At 39.7% G+C, this 23,875-nt stretch overlaps 1 protein-coding gene, 1 long non-coding RNA gene and 1 other non-coding gene across 3 annotated transcripts in view; 1 reads left to right on the forward strand and 2 right to left on the reverse strand.

The window, feature by feature from the left end:
* LOC144665172 (uncharacterized) overlaps positions 1-23,875 on the forward strand; it is a 135,941-nt gene that overhangs the window by 8,154 nt on the left and 103,912 nt on the right. The window lies entirely within an intron of this gene.
* Positions 737-22,211, reverse strand: LOC144665145 (muscle, skeletal receptor tyrosine-protein kinase-like). The gene is made up of 9 exons (XM_078526316.1): positions 22,025-22,211; positions 10,544-10,790; positions 9,145-9,593; positions 8,237-8,587; positions 7,752-8,027; positions 6,748-6,947; positions 5,565-5,744; positions 2,896-3,118; positions 737-1,771 (listed from the first exon to the last, which is right to left on the reverse strand). The coding sequence occupies exons 1-9, from the start codon at positions 22,086-22,088 to the stop codon at positions 1,602-1,604; spliced, it is 2,160 nt and encodes a 719-aa protein (XP_078382442.1). The 5' UTR covers positions 22,089-22,211; the 3' UTR covers positions 737-1,601.
* On the reverse strand, positions 4,880-4,952 carry Trnaw-cca (transfer RNA tryptophan (anticodon CCA)). The gene has a single exon. It is a non-coding gene; the product is annotated as a tRNA-Trp (tRNA).

Below are 23,875 nucleotides of genomic sequence, written 5' to 3' on the forward strand. Positions count from 1 at the left end.
CTACATGACCCCGGCCACAGCTTGAACCCGAGAACCCGGACCTCTCGAGCCGGAGTCCAGCGCACTAACCATTAGACCACCGCATCTCCCATATGTGCAATGTGCACTGACTGAGAGTTTAAAGCTCTTCTCAAATGTCTACACAACCGGCCCAAATCTGTTTATGGTCTTTATTGGATAGTGAGTTTTGGGACAGGTCTGCAATAGGGGCACAAGGGAAAATCGCACATTTCAGTCTGTAATACTGGTAAGGGTTTACAAAAAAGCGCACCACGCATTCGAACCCAAGTTTATTCGAAGTAACCGCCCACCCCAATCCCCACCCCCCGCTTATCCGACTTCAGTACGTAAGTAACTCTTTTTTTCAAGAACGTTTTTTAAGAAAAAGCTAAAATTGAGATTGACCAAAGTTTGTTAAACAGCATACCAAGGACCGAGGACATACCCACGATTACACGTACCTAAAGCAACAAAACACATTTTTATTTTATTTTCTCCACTCGTTTTCTTCCGATGCCAAAAATAATACCTGCCGTTTTGTTTAAAAGATCTGGATTCCAAACTTCCCAAAGATCCGTGACGGAGAATTTGTGACTGGAACGATTGGTTGAAGTATAATCTTTATCTATTTCATAGAGTTTTTTGAAGGGTGTTGCGTTGTCTGTTATGACGTGTATAACAGTCATCGGGAAGAAAATTAACAAAGTACTTTTGAGCAGCACAAGCAACGAAGAAATCTTTTTGACTCAACTTTTATTCTCCGACCGGTTTCGTCTGATAACTACAGACTTCGTCAGATCGAGTTTGAACAAGATTACATTGGTAACTTATTTTATATACAAATAACGTCCCCATAATGGTCTAAACCGCAATAAAATACCCACAAGAAATACGTGCAGGATATGACTAAGATCCTGAATAAAAAGGGATCACATATTTAACGTTACTGTTGCTAGGGATGCCTGTGCTACTATATTGTGAAATACATACTACATAATTAAATACTACTAATTGTTTTAATCTGTTTCTTTTGACAACAACACGATGAGTATTACATATTCTGTTTTACGCGCACACGGGTTTTGTAAAATCACTCTTGCCAATACTACAAGCAAAAAAGTAAATAAAAGCCAGTTATAATACTCCTATCCACAGCCAATATGGCTGCAAATGAAAACAACTTATCCCTTACTTTAGTCCAGAGGCCTTTTCTCTGAACAGTCTTTAAAATATAATTTCTCCCTTCTACCATCAAATGAAAGGTATGAAAATATGTAAGGAGAACTGGTAAATAGAGCTTTAGTTCTGAAAGGGGTAATTTATCTGGCCCACAACTGACGTCATAACGAGCATTCAGATACTATGCTGCAATCATCTGAGCCAGCAGTCATCGTAATCAGCTGGCTTGAGAATCTTTAAAATATTTCTAGCTCGTGGGGGTGTGTCGTTACTTATATTAAGCCACAGCCTCGGAAATTCAGTTTAAACGAGCTCAGTAGGATTCGCATTTTAAAAGAAAGGTGGGTGCAAGTACGATCGGCTGTTTAGATTCGTGCTAAACTTTATTATGTAATTCGCTCATTTTCACCAAGCTTTCCCTCCTACACAACTGCTTCCTCGAAAACGCCTTCCACGTCGTCACTATGGAAACCAGGGTTACATGCCACATTGATGTAAGCTGAGCTCGGGTTCACACTATGGCCACTCTGTGGGGTGCCTGGGGCTTGCTGGGAAATCTTCCTGGTAGCTTGGTTCGCGGGCTTGGTCTCTTCTAAAGGAACGAAAGAAATACAGTTAATTCGGTCACTCGATTTAACATTGGAACCCCACCCTCACCTAGGCTCTTACCGAAAGTGCTCGTAAAAAAGCATTAAATGCTAAAAGAAGTGCTCGTTTATTGCCAAAAAAGTGCTAAAATAATGCTAATTTTTTTTAAAAAGTGCTCGTAGGTTGCATAAAAATGCTCACTTTTTTCCGATTTTTTTAAACATAGAATATTACATTTTTCAAATTTTCAGTTACATTTTTCAACAATAAAATGTAACGATCAATGTTTGATGTCAGGGTACGCTCTCGAGCTATTTCTGCCTTGGCTGGCTGACTTCTATTGTTCCTCGATTACACGTGGATAGGCTCTTATCGATAGTGCTAGCACTTTTTTTGGCATTATTTGGCTTCGCGAGCATTTTTTTTTTTTACATTTTATCCCAAAAAGCACTGCTAGCATTATTTTGGATTTTTGACAGACTATTTGTATTATTTTGTGTTAAAAAGCACAATCTGACTTTATTTATGGCGTCCAAAGATGCATTATGCCCTCATTTTAGTCAAAGGAGCCGATGTGGCCTGGGGAATAGGTTTGATACGTCAGTGGTTGCCTTCTAGAAACCCAGTCTCCTCTTCAACCTCTTGGAATCGCGAAGCCAAATAATGCCAAAAAAAGTGCTAGCACTATCGGTAAGAGCCTACCCTCACCCTCGGGTACCCAGAATAGCGAGGCGAGCAAAGCAGAGGCCGTGTTAGGTGTTTTAGAGATAGGGGATAACTCGCAAAATTATTATAGGGATAAAGGTATAACAACTGAATTTTTGAGATAATAAAAATCAAAATAATAGGGATAACAGCTTTGGTAATTTTAGGGATAAGGAATAACTGCCCTCAAAATGATCGGGATAAGGGATAAAGAACGGTACCCCTCCCCTGACAGGGCCTCAAAGAATGTCGAAATGTTTCATTTTTTCGCCAGTTTAATTCAGTCTTTTCTCGCCCCAATTACATGCCCCTGAGTCTCCCAGCCCCAAACAAGCAATATATTTAAACAGTTGCGCATGATTGTAGAAGTGTTCGTTCGCCGAGTCCTCCTTCCTCGTATTGCACTGTAACTTTCTAACTTGCCTTTTATCTCCTCCGGCAAGACGCCAATGTTCTGGTACAGCGGTTGTTTGTCACTGACTGGTAGTGAATTGTCCAGTGAGTCGTAGTGTGACGTCACTTCCTGTTTGAGCTGAGCTATCATCAAGGTAAAGTTCGGTCTCTGTGAAACTTCTTTGTGCCAACAACTCTTCATTATTTGGAACACGTGATCTGGGCAGTCATCAGGTTGACCCAGATGTACTCCCTGTGATACAAGATATAAATTCTCTTAATTGATACAGAAATTCCTCTCAATGTTAGTTTTGAGAATTTATAGGTTCATTAACAGGGTCCCTAGTAGCCTGTTCCAGGCTCTCGGTTTTCCGCGCTCGCCCGCTTTTTCGCTCTTTCCCCACAAACCGAGAGCCTGGAACAGGCTAGGTCCCTAGTAGTTTCCTTCGCAGCCGTTATTTGTGTCGTCACGCAACGCTTGGTGGGAGGGAACGTTACGTAACTAACCCAAACAACAAACAACGGCTGCGAGAGAGACTACTATTGGTATCAAGAAATCACGAGTCGCGTATTTTTTTTAGAATACTTTACGAGTCATGTATTTAATACAAATTATGGAAAAAAGTTAAGTTAATTTGCGTGGCATTTACCTTTTAGAAGCGTTGATCTCTCAGGCTAGTTCACAGTGCCAGACAAATCCTAAAACGTACACCGGGAAACGCACAAATCGAGCCGAGAGAACGCTTCCTACTCACAAAATCAGTCTCATGGTTCGTATCGTTTGTAAATTTTACTTTACTACCGTCAATTTATCCCGGCGTATCACATCGAACGTTCGGTTTTCGAACCTAAGTTCGAGTGAGTTCGATGACCGAACGATCGTTCGGTCATCGAAGAAATCGAACTAACAAAAAGTCTGACTGTACTGAACTTCATCGTTTTCACAAAATATTCTGAATCGAGCAAAACAGAACGTTCGGTTTTCAATACTTGATGATAAAAACGTAAATTGATCAGGTCATCCGAAGTTCTTTTTTCTTTTTTTCCATATTTAGATCCGAAGAATGATATTCGATTCGTTCGATTTGGTTCGGAAATCGAACTGCAAAAAAGTTTTGTGTGCGATTTCGTTCGATGACCGAACAAAATCGAATTCGATTTCGTTTCATGCGATAGGGAGTCGATACGCCGGGATTTATTTACGTATGGTCAGATTTGAGCTGTTTTTTGGTGTTACGTTACGTGCAGATATTTGCTCAAACCACTCTACGAAACTAGCGAAATTATACGCGAAACACTACGCGAGATATTGCTTTACATTTGTCGAGTGATTTCATTTTAAAATACCGTATCACAAGAAAACCTAAGAATTCTGGTCATTTATAGAATATGACGCAATACCGCGTGACCCGCGTGGTTGCCTATTGTGACGTAACTGGGCAAAGAGTTCATCTCAATAATAAAGGGCAATTTTTCACCATCACTTTTCATGGAAGCCCCTGTGGCGCAATGGACTAGCGTGTTGGACTTCTAATTCAAAGGTTGTGGGTTCGAGTCCCACCCACAAGCTTTTAAATTATAAATTTTACATAATCTTTATGCCGATAAAAATATATATTTTTAAAAAAAATATTTACTGATTTTAAGAAAATCGGAAGACCATTCACAGTGAGCGTTCGGGAAAAAATTATCGTACGAGAACTGGGTAGTACAGATTACCTTGAAAATATTAAAACGGCGTGATGGTACTGAAACATTTTACACTGCGAGCAGTATCTTATTTTGCTTTAATAAAATCCGTGGAACGAACGCAAAAATAGCGAGCGATCAAGCGCGAAGTTGGAACGGTGCCGCGAGTAGCGCGCTAACTTCGCACTCGATCGATCGCACGCTATTTTTGTGTTCGTTCCACGGATTTTATAAAGCAAAATGAGCGACTGCTTGTACTCTATAAAAAAATTCGAATTATTAGTAAAGCAAAAAGAATAAAAAGGAAAAAGGAAAAAAGTCAAAGCTGACCCCGACGTGACTTGAACACGCAGCCTTCTGATCTGGAGTCAGACGCGCTACCATTGCGCCACGGAACATACAAAACTGTGGATATGAATACTTCACTGTCAATGTTATGACGGCTGGAATACTGCCAACATTGGAGTGTTGAAAGTTTTAAAAGACAGCTATATTTTTTCACCGGAGTAATCGTCGAGCCGTTTCGTGATTATCAAAATATATAAATTTCTGTCAAACCATTGTCGGTATCCAGTAAAAACTTGACGAGTTCGTTCACAGAGAGGTCGGATGGTGAACCTTTGATTGACTTGACTGAAAATCGGCATCCACTATCAAACAAACGAAGATCTACAAAGTTTCGAAATGTGGTTTTGGAAAGAGGCTTTCCAAGTGCATTTTTATTCTAAAATTTTCCTTTCGAAATCAAACAGTTACTGACAATACAGCTTGGTTCTTGTGTACCACAATATTTGAACATATCATTTAACACTGCAAACATACTATTTTTCTTTTCAAAAATTTGCGTAGAACGAACGTGAAAAAAACGCGACCATGAGCGGCGAGCGGCGAGCGATTAGCGGCGAGCGACTTAAAATTTTAGGTCAAAAATCTCGCAGAGAAAAAGATAGCGCAGAATTGTACGATATTTCCAAAAAAAATGCTTCATAGTTCATACGCTTATGACTAACCTTTTTAATAAACTCCAAAACTTCTTCATTTGTGTATCCATAGTAAGGCTGCAGAGCCAGTGTGTAGATTTCCCACAACAGGACTCCAAAGGAGTAGATATCAGACTCCAGAGTAAACTTGCCAAGCAGTAAAGCCTCGGGAGGCATCCAGCGGATCGGTAACACTGCTTTGCCCTCCACCTGGGGAAAATAAAACCGATATTTATCCACCAGATATAGCGATATAAAATGATCGTTTCTAAACGCAGAAAACGGTCAATATTCAAAAAAATTATGGCAAATTAATTTTTAAACCGCCCAGTTTGGCGATCCGAATTTTTAAAAAACCGAACGATTTCTTTGTTATTCAGTTATGCTGCTCACAATTGTGCTGTTTTCAAACGCTGTTTTGCGCGCACCGATTAACTTCACTCGCTTTATGAATGTCTTAATAAAAGTTTTAGGAAAAAGCTAAGACGTATAATTCTGAAAAATATAGATCAATTGCTTTTTGTGAGAAAGTTTCAGTTGGATGATTCTCCGGCTACATTTTTTTTTCTTCCAGCGGATTTTGCCCCCTAATAACGCGAGTTGATAGTAATAGTACGCAAATTATAAAATATGTTTGCTCGCGATCGAGCGTTGGTATCTTAACGTTTTTTGTTGCTAAGCTGGTTGATGAAGTGTTACACTGTCAACAATGAACGCCCCACAAACTTAACAGGTTATGAATAACAGTTTAACCAATGACAGTCGAAAAACTAAAACGAATCAGTATTTCGTTTAAAACTCTACGTAAAACGGTAGCCCCGGTGGCGTGGTGGACTTCTAATTCGAAGGTTGTAGGTTCGAGTCCCCCCGGGGGTGTATTTTTTTTTATTTTAAAAAAATAAAAAAGACTCGACAGCTTAAGGGTGGACATTTCTGAAGAAGAACCGTTTTAACAAGTACAGAAAGTATTTTTAGAAGGGAAAGGGAGCGTTATATATCTCCTTTGTTGAGCCTGTCAAGCGAGAAAAGAGGGGGAAAATAAGAGGAAGGAGCGGCGAGCGTGGGGAGCGCGTAGGGGAGAAGGTCGTCGACCTCATGCTTTCTGCGGAGGAGTAAGAGGGATGCACGTGAGCGAGTGCCGACGGTATTCGTCTAAAACTTATTGAAATGTAATTATTCTTAGCATCTCCAGCTCTGCCTGAGCTGAACTTACCTTGTAGTAGTCCGAAGCATAGATGTCCCGGGACATACCAAAATCAGCGATCTTAACAATGAGAGCTGTATCCAGACCTGTACCCACAAGGCAGTTCCTGGTGGCCAAATCCCTGTGAACAAACCTCAGCGTCTGAAGGTGTTCCATGCCAGCGGCGCATTGTAATGAAATGGACATCAGATCTTCAGGCGTCATGGTAACTGTAAGTGGGAAAAAAAATAACCCTCTCCTTAGACAGAAGCTTTCATTTCACAAGTAACGGGAAAAGTCCCCGGTTCAAACGGGGCGGCTCCACCCTGTAGTCCAAAACCTTACCCTTGTATATACAGTCAACTCTCTCTAAGACGGACACTGTCGGTACCGGCTCCAACTGTCCGTCTTAGAGAGGTGTCCATCTTATAGGGAGTTGAGTTACAGTAAAATGACTGAAAAATGGCAGGAACGGGCCAACAGCTGCTATCCGTCTTACGGAGGTGTCCGTCTCATGGAGGTGTCCGTCTCATAGAGGTGTCCGTCTCATAGAGGTGTCCGTCTCATAGAGGTGTCCGTCAAAAGAGAGTTGACTGTACCATTTTTTTAAAGGAAAGATGCGCCTGGTCGAGATATTTTGAATGCCCAGTTTAGATACCTAAATGACAGTTTTCCCTGCTGTTATCTTTACTTCAAATCGTGAAATCCTTACCCTTTTATATACCTCCAACCTGAGAAAAGACGAGGTCTAGAAAGGCTCGTGCGCAGCCTTGATCGCCGTGTAACTGGTCTAATAGAGAAAATAACCTAGGGAAAAAACTAGAAGGGGAGGTGAGGGAAAGGAGTGCTATAGGATCCTTCGTTTTATTAAGACTTTTCTCCCCATACTCTCCCCGCCAAGGTGTCTGGGGAACTACTAGCTGACGCAAAGTCCCAACGCCTTCACTCACTACAGAACAGCAAATAGACTTCATGTAAGAGACTACAAAGTGACTGCTAAGAAACGGCTTGCATATGACTGAGTAACATCTAACCTCTCTCTTTCTCGTCGCCTTCAAAAAATGGTCCAGCTTTCCTAAGATATTGATTTAGATCGCCTAAGTCCATGAACTCAAATATCATTCCATAAGGTTCCTCGTCCGTGGAGACAGCTAACAATTCAACAATGTTTTCATGATGTAAAAGAGACATCAAAGCAACTTCCTGAAAAAAGTCTTCCTTGGTTTCCGTTGAGCTGCCCTCTTTCAGAGTTTTAACGGCAACCAATAGCTCTGCATCGTCTTTGCCCTCGAGCAAACCGTAAGCCTTTCCTAAAAAATGAAATGTTGAAAATATTGAAATAAATGGCACATTAATTGTAAATAAGGGGAATGTTTTGTCATTTGAAATTGCGGTAGTATGACGGAAGATATATGAAGAAGTGATTATTTCTGAAAAAAGTCGTGTCACCATTGAACGGCAATTATTTCGTGTCTATTCGTATCTCTATCTATCTCTATCAGCTTTTCAGTATACATACCCAAAAAAACTAAACCAAAGTTCCCGGATCCAAGGTCCCGTACGTACTCTATGCTGGTCAGCGGAAGCTGTTTTATGTCATCAGGATTAAACAGACTCAGGACTTTGCTCTCGTCTAGGGCGCGCATGGACTCGGCTCTAATTCTGTCTCTCATGGAAACAGCTGTAAACGTGACGCCTTCGACACCTTTCGCCAGTTTCAGCGGTTTTCTTTTTCGTTTCTTCGAGACACAAGCGATGATAATTATAACAACAAAAAGAGCTACAACACCAGCTATCCCACTAGCTATAGCGGCGGTGTTTGACTTGCCCTCTGTACTTGGCTCCATGCTCGGTTCAGAAGTAGTAAAGTCTGCAAAAAGAAGAACAAGTTGTACAAAACCAGTGAATTAGCGGAAAAAAGACTAAGTTTACAAGCGCTACAGGACACATGTTCCGTAGAATTAATGTTAAATATGTTTTTTCTCTTGGGAAGACTTATTTGCAAATCCAAAGTGAAACACGTTTCCATTCTAAGCTTCTTTCCTGTTTTTAACCTTTTTAATCCTCAAAATGTGATTAGGAAACGGCGTTTTAAAAATACCTACGAGTATTGTTATTGCCATGTAAACAAACTGCAGTAAATCAGTTTGCTATAATATCCACCCCTGCGCAAAATGTTTCAATGCAGTTGTTTACAAGTCAAATATTGCAAAAACGTATTCCAAAATAGGTGATATACATTGCTCAAAAATTTGGACGTTTGTGTGAAGTCATTCCAATCTACTTTTTTAAGGCGTCTTCTATTTTCTCAGCTTCTTTTTCTCTCTTACATATTTGGACCTGTTTTGCAAAGGCCTGTTGGACGTCAATTGCTTGACAATGTATGAATTGATGACGTCATAACGTCGTGTAAAAATGCGCACTTACTAAAGAATCCAAAATGAACACACGTGGTATTCTCAGCTTCAAAGTCAGCAGAATAACGCTTTGTAGTGCAGTTGGGCACTCCAACGTGAGCAAACTCCAATCCTAGTTTTTCGAGAATGTATTTTGCAGCTCCCAGCATTTCTCGCATGGCCGAGTCGCACGTCTGAAAAACAGCTTCACAATCTTCTTTACAGTAACTGTACCGCTCATTGTTTTTGTTACACGGCGGAAGGAAATACTCGCAGAGAAGAGCCTTTAGAATCCTCTTACACCTTTCCTGGCCATCTATTCGGTTGATGGCGTACATGAACTCCATAATCACTCCTTCAGTTCCATTCAGTCCAAATCTGTTGTCAATAAACCGCGGTGTCCAGCGGTATTCCAGCATAGTGACGTTCAACCACGTGTCACACACCTGACCACGATACACGTGGCACGTGCCCTCCGGACTAGAAATGGAATAGCAAAAGTTTAAAGTTCAATACAGTGACAAACACAATGGAGTATCATCTCAAAGATTGCCCAATTCCCTACTATGAGACACACTTGCAGGGAATCATGGAAGTTGTATTCAACAAAACATGCCATTGACTTGCAAACGCTTACAACAACTACCATTATTCCCTGAAGACTTGTCTCATAGAGGGAATTGGGCACTGGCTAGCTGAGTTCTTGGTTTTTATATGAACGTAAGTACCCACACAAACGGCTTAGTTGCATGTTTTATGAACGTAAGTACCCCTACAAACAGTTTAGTTGCAATGTCTTGAAACGAGTAACGCGAAATATAGGTCCGCTATGCGTGCCGACTACAGTTGTACCTCTCCTTACGGCTACTTCTAGAATGCGGACACCTCCCTATTACGGAAAGCTCAATTGGTCCGAAACAGACCAAAATTCATATAAACTCTACCGCTGTAAAACGGACAACTCCATAATACGGTCACTCTTTCTTGTCCCTTTAGTGTCCGTATTAAAGAGGTTCGACTGTAAAACCAGATAACTGTCGATTGGAAGCAAAATACAGTTGCTGTTTGCGAATTATCAGTAAGTTATACGTTTGTCTGAAAGCAGCCTTTGATGAACTGAAGCGATACATTTTCATTTTGCTTCTGGTATGTTTCATTGCACGAAAAATATTCAGAAACTATAAGGGTGCATAGGCGAGGAGTTGCCAGACTGCGTAAACATTTCAAATGAATTTTCGTACTGGCTATTTGGGTTGTCACACAGCGTTTCTGCTAGCGTAACGAACCGAATAAATAGAATCAAGCCTTCTCTATCCTTACTAGCCTCCCACGCAGTCGTTTTTAGGGGCGATCGTGTTACACTCCTCACCACGAACGCCGCCGCGTGGGAGGCTACACCATTACACATGCAAACATAGCACAAAACTTACCCAGCCGTGGTCGAAAAAGCAACGTCGGTACTTGTGATCTTTTTGGTTGTCATGGGAACACTTGTAGTGTGTGTTGTGTTGCTGGCGGACTGATTATTAGCTATCCCATAACAGCGGGTAGCATTTACCGAAGAAGATGAATTCCAACAGCACCCCCAACCCAAGCATTGATCTCTTGTTGTGTTGTGTTGGCCACAGGACAGAAGCGTCACGTTGAACGGTACAGCGGAACAGTTGTTTACCGTCGCTTTGAACAAAGAGGAAGTCAATATTAACCTTAATTGAAATTTATTCCTGGCTTCTTATTCAGCGACAAGTCTGAAATGAGCAACAGGGAAATGAGCAGATGAAGAAACATTAAGACTTATTTGAACATACTCTTTGTAACCCATGGCTTCCAAGGGATCGTTAAACCTCAGAGCGAAGGTTATGATACCCCTTCTCTCGTCCCCAACTCATTGTGTACCTTGAGGAGCATTTTGCTATCTTAGTCAAGACGAGAGAACTGACTTGTCATGGGAAGTTACTAGAACTGGTTTTCCGGTTATCGAACTGGAAATCCTTAATTCAAAAATCTTCTGAAGGTTGAACAACTCGTCAAAAGCGTTCGGTGTTTTGTAAATATCTAAATCATTTCTTTAGGCTCGTGTATTTTTGAAATTGATAAAAGTATATAATCCATGATTCACAGTTTTTTGACGAAAATACCGTACCCCTGTAAATAAAAAGAATAATAATAATATAAATAAAAACTATCAAACAAGCAGCGTCTTGATGAAGAGCACCAGTGAGAAATTTGCCATCTATAGTCGGGGCAATAAGTGCGGGTTTTGGCAAATTTTCGTTAACGACTCGAAGAATTTCCGAATTATTTCATCCAATCAAAAACTAGCGCGAGCGCTCACGAGTACTCGAGCTCCGAAAGTAATCGCGCGTACAAATACGTCATGCTGTTTAGCAACTTCTGGGACGAAAAACGCGGACTCAGTCACTTCTCGGAAAAGTGATGTCGCCATCAACTGGCACTTGTTCCCCCGACTGTCCTGAATGTAAAACACCAGAACGCGACTAAGCATGAAACGTGTCAGGGAAGTTCGGCCAGATTTCATCACCCATTCCACAGAAAGTGGGGCCAATAGCACTCTGAAAATCGGCCAAAATCGTTTTCGGGGAAAACGGGCAGCATTACATCCTTATTAAAGGGTAAAAAAAAAAAAAAAAAATTAATAAATTTATTATTTTTTTTTTTTTTATAAATTTTTTATTTTTTTTTTTTTTTTTTTTTTTTTTTTTTTAAAAATTTTATATTTTTTTTTTTTTTTTTTTTTTTTTTTTTTTTTTTTTGGGGGGCGGCCAAAATTTTTTTTTTTTTAAAGGTGGGCGGGGGGGGGTGTTTTTTTTTTTTTGTTTTTAAAAATCATATGGTTTTGTGATCACGATATTTCCCATATTTTATGCCAACATACACCTTAGCCGGACCACTAAGTTTATTCTAAGCTTGAATCAATCACGTCCACAAATAAACAGGCAGGTTTTGTTAATTCAGTTATTGAAGTTCAAGAATTTTTGCACGCGCGCGTCCTTATATTCCATCAATAGAAAATTATGTTAAGCAAAAGATGACCCTCTTGCTAAAAATATGAGAACATGTATTTGAAAAAAAGCGTTTTTGAAATATTCAATATTTAAAAAAAATTTCATATACCAGTTATGATATGACAATGGCTGTCATTCCCTCACGAAACTTGGCCGAGCTCTGAAATATTTGTTTGGGAAATAGAAAAGCGACTGATCCAATATACAGTACACGGAAAGCATTCGCGATTAAAAAGTCAGACGCTGATAAATAATATCATTTTAACTGACTAGTGAGAACCTTTCGTTTATTGCAAACCGAATAAAAAAAAAACAGTAAAGTAAGAGTACACGTAAGCAAAAGTCAAAAGTATAGTTCGCGTTTCTTTTGATATTATACTTACATTGAAGACTCGTCGATTTTTGTCTAAACTTAAGTGTTTTTATTGTCAATATTACGGTGGCCCATAAGGGACATCGAGATTTGGTTGTTTTGTTTTATTTTATTTTAAAATCAACGTTTTAATTTAGGTTCCGGTTTTATTTTATAAGGCTGTCCAACGTTTTTTATAAGAAACCTCTAGATTTTTTGGAAACTTAGGACATTTTTTTTTTAGAAAACTCAAGTTTTTTGAAAGGAAACTAATTATTTTTAGGAAATACAAGCTTTTTGCCAAAAACTCAAGTATTTTTTTCGAGAACTCAACTTTTTCAAAAACTCAGGTTTTTTAAAAAAGCTCAGGTTTATTTAAAAAAACTCAACTTTTTTAGAAACTCAGGTTTATTTTAGAAAACTCAACCTTTTTTACTCGGTTACCACCCCGGACGCCACCGGACGCCCAAACTCAGGTTTTTAGAAAACGCAACCTTTTTTAAAAACTCAGGTTTATTTTATAAAACTCAACTTTTTAAAAAAAACTCAGGTTTAGGGGCATTCCACATAAAAGAAAACGTTGTAATTTCAAGAAGTCCAATTCAAGATTGCAACAGCATCCGATCAAAGAATTTAGATCAGAAATTCCTTGTGTCAAGCGAATAGCTAGCGAATGTACGCTGACGTTGTGCTTGTACTCCTCGACAGGCATAAGTGAAAACAGAAAACACTGAAAAGTGATCTTACTTTCTTCAACATTAGCGAAGGTTCATAATTTAGAAGGCTTTAGGCTCATTTTTTTCGGGAGAGGGGGGAGGGGAGGGGAATCGGAAGTTTCACCCAATGTGAAAGAAGGTGTAGATGGTGCATCAAAAACATTTCCATGAAAAATCGCTACGGTTACTTTAATCATATTTAGTAGAAGGATCTAGTTAGCTGGAGCTTATAAATTGCAGTCGATGTCAATGATAATAAACTCACACTGATGCTTTCTCACAACATTTATTTATAAAAAATTCCGTGTTTCTCCCTTCTCCGTTTAGATCTCTTTGCGTCACTTAGAGGCGGGGATGGGGAAATAGAATGAGGGAGACCGTGCCTTTCACTCTTCTCGCCCTTCCCCGCACGCTTATAATTGTTTAATTGTTATTTAAAATTTTATTAATGGGATACCAGCGGGAGCGTCTACAGAGGAGGGAGTCCAAATTCTCAGTTAAGTTAATATACCAATTGGTGGTAAGGCTAGACGGCCTCAACGGAAAGCAGAAAGCAGTGGCACTCCGTCCACTTCTGGTACTGCACCTTCTTCAGCTGGTGATGATGAAAGTTCAGTGTCACTACTAACACTCTCATTACAAATGTCTTGGTTTAGTCATCACGGGTTTTTGGGTGGTAGTGGTTGAGGATGGGGGTTATGGTATTTTGCTCACGGTTGTAGGTTATGAAATAAGGGGGGGCAGGGAAAAACACACCAAGGGTTGGGAGGGGGGGGCTTCCAAAATAATGCAATTCAAAAAACTCTGAAATCACCATAGCCCCCCCTCCCCCACCTCTACATAGATTATGAACCCTCCCTTAACAACATCTTGTCTCGATGTGAGCGTGCATTCAACGGGTTTGCGGTGTTAGTTATATTACCATAATCCTCTTTTTGCGTTTTCTAAAATAAACCTGAGTTTTTAAAAAAGTTGAGTTTTCTAAAATAAACCTGAGTTTTTAAAAAAGTTGAGTTTTCTAAAATAAACCTGAGTTTTTAAAAAAGTTGAGTTTTCTAAAATAAACCTGAGTTTTTTAAAAAAGTTGAGTTTTCTAAAATAAACCTGAGTTTTTAAAAAAGTTGAGTTTTCTAAAAAAAACTTGAGTTTTAAAACAGTTGAATTTTCTAAAATAAACCTGAGTTTTTTAAAAAGTTGAGTTTTCGAAAAAAAAAATGATTTTTCGGGAAAAAACTTGTATTTCTTTAAACAAAAACTTGGGTTTTCCATAAAAAATCCTAATTATCCAAAAACCTCTGGAGGTTTCTTAAAAAAACTTTGGGTAGCCTTATAAAATAAAGCCGGAACCTGAACTAAAACGTTGATTTCAAAATAAAATACAACAAAACAACCAAATCTCGATGTCCCTTATGGGCCACCGTTCAATATTCACCAAAAAACTGACTCTTAAAAATAACCTTACAGCGTTCCCAATATTTACGGCGGTGACGCAAGCATAAGTTGAGGGTGCTAATGGGGTTAACAGTTAACTGACAATTGGACAAAAAAAATAGTAGTTAACTGATATTTTGCCAAAAAGTTAGTAGTTAACTGATAAATGAAACGTTTCCAGTTAAGTGATATTCTATTAATTATACTGAATACGATTGCTGTTGTAAATAAAAGCAACAAGTTTTTTCCTAACAGAAAATATTTCGTGGCATTTACCTGCCCAGCTGCGTGACTAGGTGACATATTAACTGATATTTAAATTATGCGAAGGATACCAGGGTCGTACCAGGCACATGTAGATCTCCGTAATGGCGTCCAGTGGGGAGTGGTCAAAGTTATTCTAAGTTTTTTTATCGAGATGAAGACGAAGGATCGACATTGAAACGAAAACGGAGGTCGCGTACCGTTTGACATGGTAAAGCACAGTTCAAAGTTTGGACTCGGTGCATTTGACTTACATTTGTTACATACAAACACTAAAATGGTGGTTGCATCATACTAATCAGTGCTTGACATACACACCCATTACAAGCCCACTGAAAATTTTCAGTACACTTAGTACTCCCCGTGTCACCCACCAGGAATTAGGAAAGGTTTTATCAATGAGACGCCTGAGACTGCTTGGAACAAATTCCTCTCAAACAAAACTTGATGAGAAAATCCGACAAAGAGAAAAGTCCTGGGAACAAGGATCTAAAAGATCAAGCACTTCCAATCACATTTCATCTAAAGAGGTTACCTAAAAAGCTATTCTAAAGAAGTCTGGTGGAAGTTAATTTTAAAAACAGGAAGTAGGTCTTTCAACCGAATCTTAAATCTCGCCTTTTGTAACGCGATGCCAACCAGCAGTACCAAACACAGTCTAAACTTAGAGCAAATACTCGTAAAAAAATGGCATTTTATAGAACAGCAACCATTGCACAAGAAAATATTCAAAAAAAAACATTTCCTAATATTAACAAAAGGGGCAGGTCTCTCAAAGATACACTCGTAAAATCGAAACTATGAAAATGGTTATTACACGTGCGTGAGAGTCGTGCAGGCTGTTCTTTTTATTTTTTATCAGTGACGTGCTGATTATACAGTATTATTTTATTTTTATTATTATAATTCAGGTTATGACGCAATAATTTTTGCTGTAAGAATAGGAAAGTTAATAAATAACTAAAATTAGCAGTTAACTGACAATTGCCCAAAAAATAGCAGTTAACTGTGTTCGCGCCAAAACTGAACATATTGAACACGTGATCTGCGTGTCACGCAATGACCTTTGCAATCGCTTTGAACTCGTGTTGTTGATGTTTGTAATTTCAAGTTAACCGTTTCGTCGTCGTTAAATAGCTTTAAATCAAGTTGCACCCGTCTCGAAGACCCGTCTAAACAAACTGACAATTGGCCTAAAAATTAGTAGTTAACTGACAATTGGGTACCCCCATTAACACCCTCTAAGTTCCATGACTGTAAAGTTCTTTCAGAGCATTGAACCCACAAACATTCTCCATGGGACTCAGATCGCCAATGAAAAGAGTATTATCCGCGCTCTTAGATAATTTGGCACGAGACAAGAGGCGTTGCTTTCTACTTATTGCCATCTGATAATTTTCTATATATTCTCATAACCCGTTTCCTTGATATTTATTGATATTCTAAGGAGAAGTTATATATTGACGTCTGTTTTGGATTTCAATGGTCTGACTATACTTGCTCAATCAATGAACACATGATGCCGTGTTTTCCCTTCATTACCGACTTGTTGTTTTTCCGGTCAGTTTGTTTTCAGAAAGAACTTCCAAAGACACTGTTTTGAAGACGCACAAAATTCACGCTTGTTGATCGATTAAACCATTTATTCCAACTGAAATTGAATCTTCAGAAACAGGCGGTGTTGGACACGGTTCACGTGACATTTTTCGACCAATCATTTGTCACCTTGGTGGAAGCAATGGCGGACAATTTTGTCGCGGGATTTTAAGAAGGTCTCATCTTTTTCGTGCGATTCCGGCGAAACTTTAACGGTTGTTACGGATTATTTTATTGGAGCTGAAAGAATAATACCTAGGCCAGTCATCTGTCAAGTTCTGAATTAAGGGAAGCGATTTTTCTCTCAAAACTAGTCGATTGAAATCATGCTATATGGTAAAGGGTTGTTTGGCGCAAGCGTTCGACGTCGATGAACATTTGCTCATTTCTTGACAAACAAGGATCAGTACTGTAGATTATTTTTGCATAGAACTTAAGTTCGATAGTTGAACTTTAAGAAAAGTACGGTGGGCCCGGGCGGGCCCCGCCGTTTTAACGGTCAAATTTGGACTTGAAGTTGGGGTTTTTTCCTTGATATGTCACTCAGTTCTCTTCCATTTCGCGGCATTCTGCGAGAGTTGATGGTGTGATTTCTGTCGATGTTCTTACAGGACAAGGGCTTAATTTGGTACTCCCGTTCATGTGTATTTATATTTTAATGTTCACTTGCCATTTTTGTTATTGTAGTGTTTATATCATCCTTTTGTTTGGCCGATATTCGGCATGTCGGAGCGATTGCCCAGCCACAGGCAGTTGAACTATAATGCTCCCGCAGTCCCGCAGTCGACGAATAATTATCCTTCGCTCAACATGCTTTATGAATGAGAAATACACATGTATTACACTTATCGGCTTCGCGCAACACGCTTTAGTAAGAACGTGAAATTTGCATGTACTCCACTTATACTTCGCGCACCCGCTTTAATTAAGAACGAAAAATATACACGTATTCTCATTCATAATTATGACGCGGAATTCACAAGTGCGTGGATTACATAACCCTGTTTGTTTATAGATAGTTGTATTATGTAATGCCTAATCAGCATGTGCACAATCGCGGTATTTAAAGATCTCTTTGCTTAGTTTCGGGACATTTCGAAAGAGATACGCAAGCCGGGAAGTCCGGACGAATTTTCTTATACTCTCGCCGTACGTCGCCGAAGCCCAAGCAAGTAAATGGCTGTACCTACCCTGCTGCTGCTATAAAAACTACAGGACTTACACTGTATTTCAGCTTATATCCAGTCTCTGCCGCTTTTCCAGTTCCACAGCATTCCGGAGAAGCGGGACAACGTATACAACAATTACTCGGTATTTTAAAACATTTATATGCTTTCTTTTTCGCTTGCTATCTCGTTTGTTTATCGCGTAGTGTACTTTATATCTAGTTCTGTTTATGGCAATTTATTAGCGGACCCCGTTTATTACGGCTTTAGTAGCTTACGTTCGCTCGTGTGTCGAGCAGAGATTGGCAGACGCCGTGTGTTGGCTGTAGTAGCTTACGTTCGCTCGTGTGTCGAGCAGAAATTGGCAGATGCCGTTTGTCGGCTGTAATAGCTAAAACGTTCCGTCGCTCGTGTGTCGAGCAGAGATTGGCAGACGCCGTGTGTCGGCTGTAATAGCTAAAACGTTCCGTCGCTCGTGTGTCGAGCAGAGATTGGCAGACGCCGTATGTCGGCTGTTATAGCTAAAACGTTCGCTCGTATGTCGAGCAGAAATTGGCAGATGCTGTCTGTTGGTTGTAGCTAAAACGTTCGCTCGTGTGTCGAGTAGAAATTGGAACATGCCGTGTGTCGGCTATAGCTATGTTCGCTCCTTTGTTGAGCACAATTTGTTTCACGACGTGTTACGGTTTTGGTCTCAAGTGTGCTCGTGTGTCGAGCTAAGTTGGCAAGAGCCATGCGTCGTCTTTGTTTAAAGTTTGAATTGGGTATCGAGGGTATTTGGCAACAGTCATGTGTCGGTCCTTTTAAGTGTTGGTGTGTTAGGTGCTTTGTTATGGTTTATCGGTCTGGAATTGATAAGCTTTCATGTCAAGAAAAATACAGTAGTTGTGTGGACTTTTGTTTAAGAGCTTACTGCTGTTTGAGTGTTAATGAGCTTAGGTTAAAGTGTTAACACGTTGGGCTAACGTAAGGTTTGTTACCTAACACATCCCAGTGCGGAACTTTAAATAGACAATTGTATATTTCTGTAGGTTTAGTTTGTAATTATCAAAAGCTCGCCGGTCGGCCGTTTTTATCCACGGAGTTAAGCATTTTATCCACGTTTAGACGCTACAACCTGGGTTATACGGGAGTTATGTTTATCCTTCACTTCTCCCCTAGCTAGAATTTTAACAATTCAAAATATTATGTCATTTTAAAATAATAAAAAAATAGTCAGTCCACCCCCTCCACTGGCCTTGTCGCGATCAGAAGGGTATTCTAATTTACACCCTATAATCCGTTTACGACGGATTCCTGGTCCGGCTTGGCTAGTGGGGTTTTTCCCTTTTGTTCTTTTTTCGTTTTTGTCTTACGTTTTCCTTTCCTCGGCAGACATCACTGGTGTTATTCTGTCCGCCTTAGCTCTTGGCGTTTTCTTTACTCTTAACTTCACTCTCATTATAAGCCACTATTCTCATTCATAATTATGACGCGGAATTCACAAGTGCGTGGATTACATAACCCTGTTTGTTTATAGATAGTTGTATTATGTAATGCCTAATCAGCATGTGCACAATCGCGGTATTTAAAGATCTCTTTGCTTAGTTTCGGGACATTTCGAAAGAGATACGCAAGCCGGGAAGTCCGAACAAATTTTCGACCCTCCCACCTCCCCTTCGGCGACGTAATACACAGCTATAGTGCTTTCTCACCCAGTCGCTCATTGCCTCGGCCACAATCTTTTCCCATATCTTATCCACGCCGGACAATGAGCGGCATAATTAACTAGTTGTACCTATCGGTAAGTGCCAACGAGCGAAATACTCATGTTTGTTCATAAGAACAGATTTTGAACGGTTTTTGATAGAACTATATTTGAAATGACCACTGTTATGGTAAATTGTATTTTAGGTAATATGTAATTAAAGGGCTATTTCTCTGGTGTTCATAAATGACACAGGCTTGATAGCCTGCGTAGCAGGCGCCGTAGTTACCAGCGCGCGTATTCTCGCGATCGCGCACTCTTTTAAACACACTAAAAAACGTACACAGATGTCTGCTACGCTAACTTGAACGGTCAAGGATTATTTGGAGACAAAATTTTTATTCAAGTTAACATTACATTTGCCGTTAGAAGCAAACAACTTTTGACTTTCTTGTGTGTATGACATGCAGTAATTTTAGTGAGCGTCGCTTTGAATTGATGTTATTCCTACGCGGAGCGAAAATGCGTGCCAAATAAAATATAAACGGTATTTGATTTGGAATAAATCATCGGTCGAAAATTACTATAAACACAATCAACACTAAAAGGAAGCATTTACCCGACTTCGGCATTCTCATAAGTCAAGAAAACTCTATTTGAAGTCAACAGTCCGCTTTTGATTTTCATGTCTCTCTTCGATCGTAAATCAAAGGACTCCAAAGTCAAAAGATTATTTCATCGCTTTGAAGACCTTGATGTTCATTTTTTCGGCGGTCGAATATTCTGTAGGGTATTCTCTTTCGATTTATAGTTCCCTAAAGGGGTATTTATCGGTAAAGGGATGAATGACCACATTGAAAATTTTAACAGCGAGCCGCGTGGATGCCATTTTGGTCATTTGCTCTCTAGCAAGGAGTTAGAGACTGGGAACCAGTTGGGAAGAACAATACAACCCAAATATGGGGTTTACTTACACCCAAATATGGTAAAAAAAAAAGTCCCTTACGCAGAACGTAAGATTTTCTCTGCCTATACACTCACACGCACACGGCTCTATGATTCTGCCGCCTCGACAGCCTCACCTCTTGGCTCGGCTGTCTCGTTGGCAATGAGTGAAAATGGTAAACTATTCCACTTATCCTTCGCGCAACATAAACAATGAAAAATATGCATGTACTCCACTTATCCTTCGCGCAGCCCGCTTTAATAGAACGATAAATATACATGTGTTCCACTTATCCTTCGCGCAACTCGCTTGAAGAACAAGAAATATGCATTTGTTCCACCTATCTATTCAAGAAGACGAATATTAAGTGTTTATATCATCATTTTGTTTGGCCGATACTCGGCATATATATCAAAACGGCCGTTGGGCCCTCCAAGTAAAACAACTCAGCGAACTGCGTTGGCCAGCAATACATCGACGTACTTCATTCATTACTCAACATTTCTGAAAAGCAAAGCGCCAAAGATAAGTTCAATTTTAGCCCGTTTACTTCGATCACAAACGTGCTGGAATCGAATAATATTTCCAATAGTCGACGAACCGCGATGTTTCGAATCCAAAATATGAGTTGTTCCGCCGTAAAATATCGCCTTTATGAATCCAGCAATACGCATCTATGATCATCTATAGGTGCTACTAGGCTCGCGAAAGATTTGATATGGATTTCCTCCGATATTTCTTTCAGCATTGGAATATCTTCGCACCGCGAGGTGATGTTTACAGATCGGCGATCAGACGATAATGAGTGCAATTGAAAATTTCTTCCGGCATGCTTTGCGAGTCGTGTCCAACACCGCCTGCTTCAGAAACTTAATATACAAAATAATTTTAAAACCGGAAAATCAGGTTGTCAATCCACAGGCATCAATCAAGTTGTGTCTGTGCAAACAAAACCGCAAACGTGACTTGTGTTACATAACAAAAATAAAAACGTGACTGTCCGCAACAGACACGACATCGCAACTTCAATGTGATACATGTAAAACCAGTTGAGTCAATAATGGGGGCGATAAGAGACAAATGTTTTGATATTAATTTTCATGTCTCAACGCATTATAACATATCACACAAGCTTTACTCTTTGACGTAAAAGGGAAATTATTTTTTTCAAGCCTAAGATGGCTATAAACGAAATATTACTACAATTTAAGAACCAAAATAAAAACAAAAAATTGATGATAAGATTAATGATGAATTGTTACAAATTAGCAAAAATTTTACGGGGTCTGTGAAGCACGCGCGCTCTCGAATGTTTGTTTAAATCTCGCAGCTACTTGAATCTTGAACCGACTCTGATAATGGATATTCTAACCATTTACAAGCACGCTCAAACGTACACAATGATCGATAAAGGTCGGTTTGGATATTGGAACAGTGAAACGACTAAATTAGATGCAAAGCGATCTGATCATGATCGTGACGCAAGGGTCCAGATTGAATCTGTACAGTTTATCTAAGCGTGTATCAGTTATTCTTTGTCAATTTCGTTAAAACAAAACAATTCATGGTTCTTAAGTAATTTCTTTGAATGCGTTATAAACGAAATCGACTTCTCGACGATAAAATAAAGATCCATGCAGCACGAACCAGCTTAGTAATGGTGATATCAGCTTGCACGGCCGGAGTTTGATCTCTCCGTATTGCCCAAGGAGTAAGGATTTACCCACCTGATGTAGAAGCGAGGGCTGACACGCAACTTATCAAGATCACGAGGATAGATTTGGACTCCATTATGTGATCATAAATCTCACAGAGAAGAGCAACATTGAAAAATCTTGCAGGCTACGGAGCTTCACGGTACCCAACCCAAAGTGTCTTGCCCAAGCACAACACATGACCCCTTGAACCCGGACCGCTCGATTCGGAGTCCAGCGCACTAACCATTAGACCACCGCATCTCCCATATGTGCAATGTGCACTGACTGAAAGTTTAAAGCTCTTCTCAAATGTCTACACAACCGGCCCAAATCTGTTAATGGTCTTTACTGGATAGTGAGTTTTGGGACAGGTCTGCAATAGGGGCACAAGGGAAAATCGCACATTTCAGTCTGTAATACTGGTAAGGGTTTACAAAAAAACGCACCACACATTCCCACCCAAGTTTATTAGAAGTACACCCCCCACCCCCACCCCCACCCCCCGCTTATCCGACATCAGTACGAAAGTAACTCTTTTTTCAAGAACGTTTTTTAAGAAAAAGCTAAAATTGAGATTGACCAAAATTTGTTAAACAGCATACCAAGGACCGAGGACATACCCACGATTACACGTAGCTAAAACAACAAAACACATTTTTATTTTATTTTCTCCACTCGTTTTCTTCCGATGCCAAAAATAATACCTGCCGTTTTGTTTAAAAGATCTGGATTCCAAACTTCCCAAAGATCCGTGACGGAGAATTTGTAACTGGAACGATTGGTTGTAGTATAATCTTTATTTATTTCATAGAGTTTTTTGAAGGGTGTTGCGTTGTCTGTTATGACGTGTATAACAGTCATCGGAAAAAAAATTAACAAAGTACTTTTGAGCAGCACAAGCAACGAAGAAATCTTTTTGACTCAACTTTTATTCTCCGACCGGTATCGTCTGATAACTACAGACTTCGTCAGATCTAACCTGCGATCAGGGTTTCTTTTTTTTTCGCGGCGGAGGGAAGGCAAAATCAAAAGCCCTCTGGGCTTAGTGTCTCGTGACTCTTTTCAGAGTTTAATTTATTTGAAAATAGACCGCTTTTCACGTCTATTTATTGCTTGTAAAGATATCGAAATTTAAAAAGCGTGCATCTAACATAAAGAAACATTTAGACTCCTCACCCCTAAAATTTGAACTAAAACTAAAGCTACTTTTGTCGCTCGATAAAAGTTGTGACATTCACAACACGATATACGAAACTCTTGATTCCCTTGTCAATTCAGAAACCTTTGTCGTGAATGCTTGCGCTGAACTTCACGATTTCACAGTTAAAGATAAAAACAAAGGTTTATTCCAACTACAAAAGGTTCTCACGCGAAAGGCTCAAAATCCAACTAAAAATGCTCACTAGTTTTTACTAGTTTGAGCACTCTGGCATGGCTTAGATGATACCACAAGTGTGGGATCATTTGGGGTGGCTATACAGCTTAACCTCCATCCTAGTATCAGCACCGCACTGTTGAGGCCCAGAAGGCCGAAACAGTACTGTCTGCAGTTAGATATAGCTCTTTGGCATACAAAGCTTTGCTTTACATGTCTAAATAAGGATGGGCCGATACAGGTTTTCAAAACTATACGATATCGATACGATATTTGCCTTTTTCTCGATATCATATCGATATCGATATTATCGACGTCATTTCTGTCCTGACGTCATTGGTTGTCATACTAAAGGACAGACTGGCGTTATAAATGTTAGCCAAGAATGTGATTTTGGTTTTTCGTACTGTTGCATCAGAATGTGTGGACATAGTGGAGAAATCAAATTTGAGTCATTTTCTTAGATCGCATTTTCACCTCACGTGCTGACGACCGCAGGCTCAGGG

This window comes from Oculina patagonica, chromosome 9 (genome assembly GCF_052425735.1).
Source record: "Oculina patagonica isolate OP01 chromosome 9, crgOcupat, whole genome shotgun sequence".
Classification (NCBI taxonomy): Eukaryota; Metazoa; Cnidaria; class Anthozoa; order Scleractinia; family Oculinidae; genus Oculina; species Oculina patagonica.

Excerpts from the sequence above, each read along its gene's own strand:
- LOC144665145 (XM_078526316.1), bottom strand. The coding sequence starts at position 22,088 with ATGGAGTCCAAATCTATCCTCGTGATCTTGATAAGTTGCGTGTCAGCC. Across the intron at positions 6,948-7,751 it reads AGGCGACGAGAAAGAGAGAG|TTACCATGACGCCTGAAGAT; the intron begins GTTAGATGTTAC and ends TCCCACTTACAG. Across the intron at positions 5,745-6,747 it reads ATGCTTCGGACTACTACAAG|GTGGAGGGCAAAGCAGTGTT; the intron begins GTAAGTTCAGCT and ends TATTTTCCCCAG.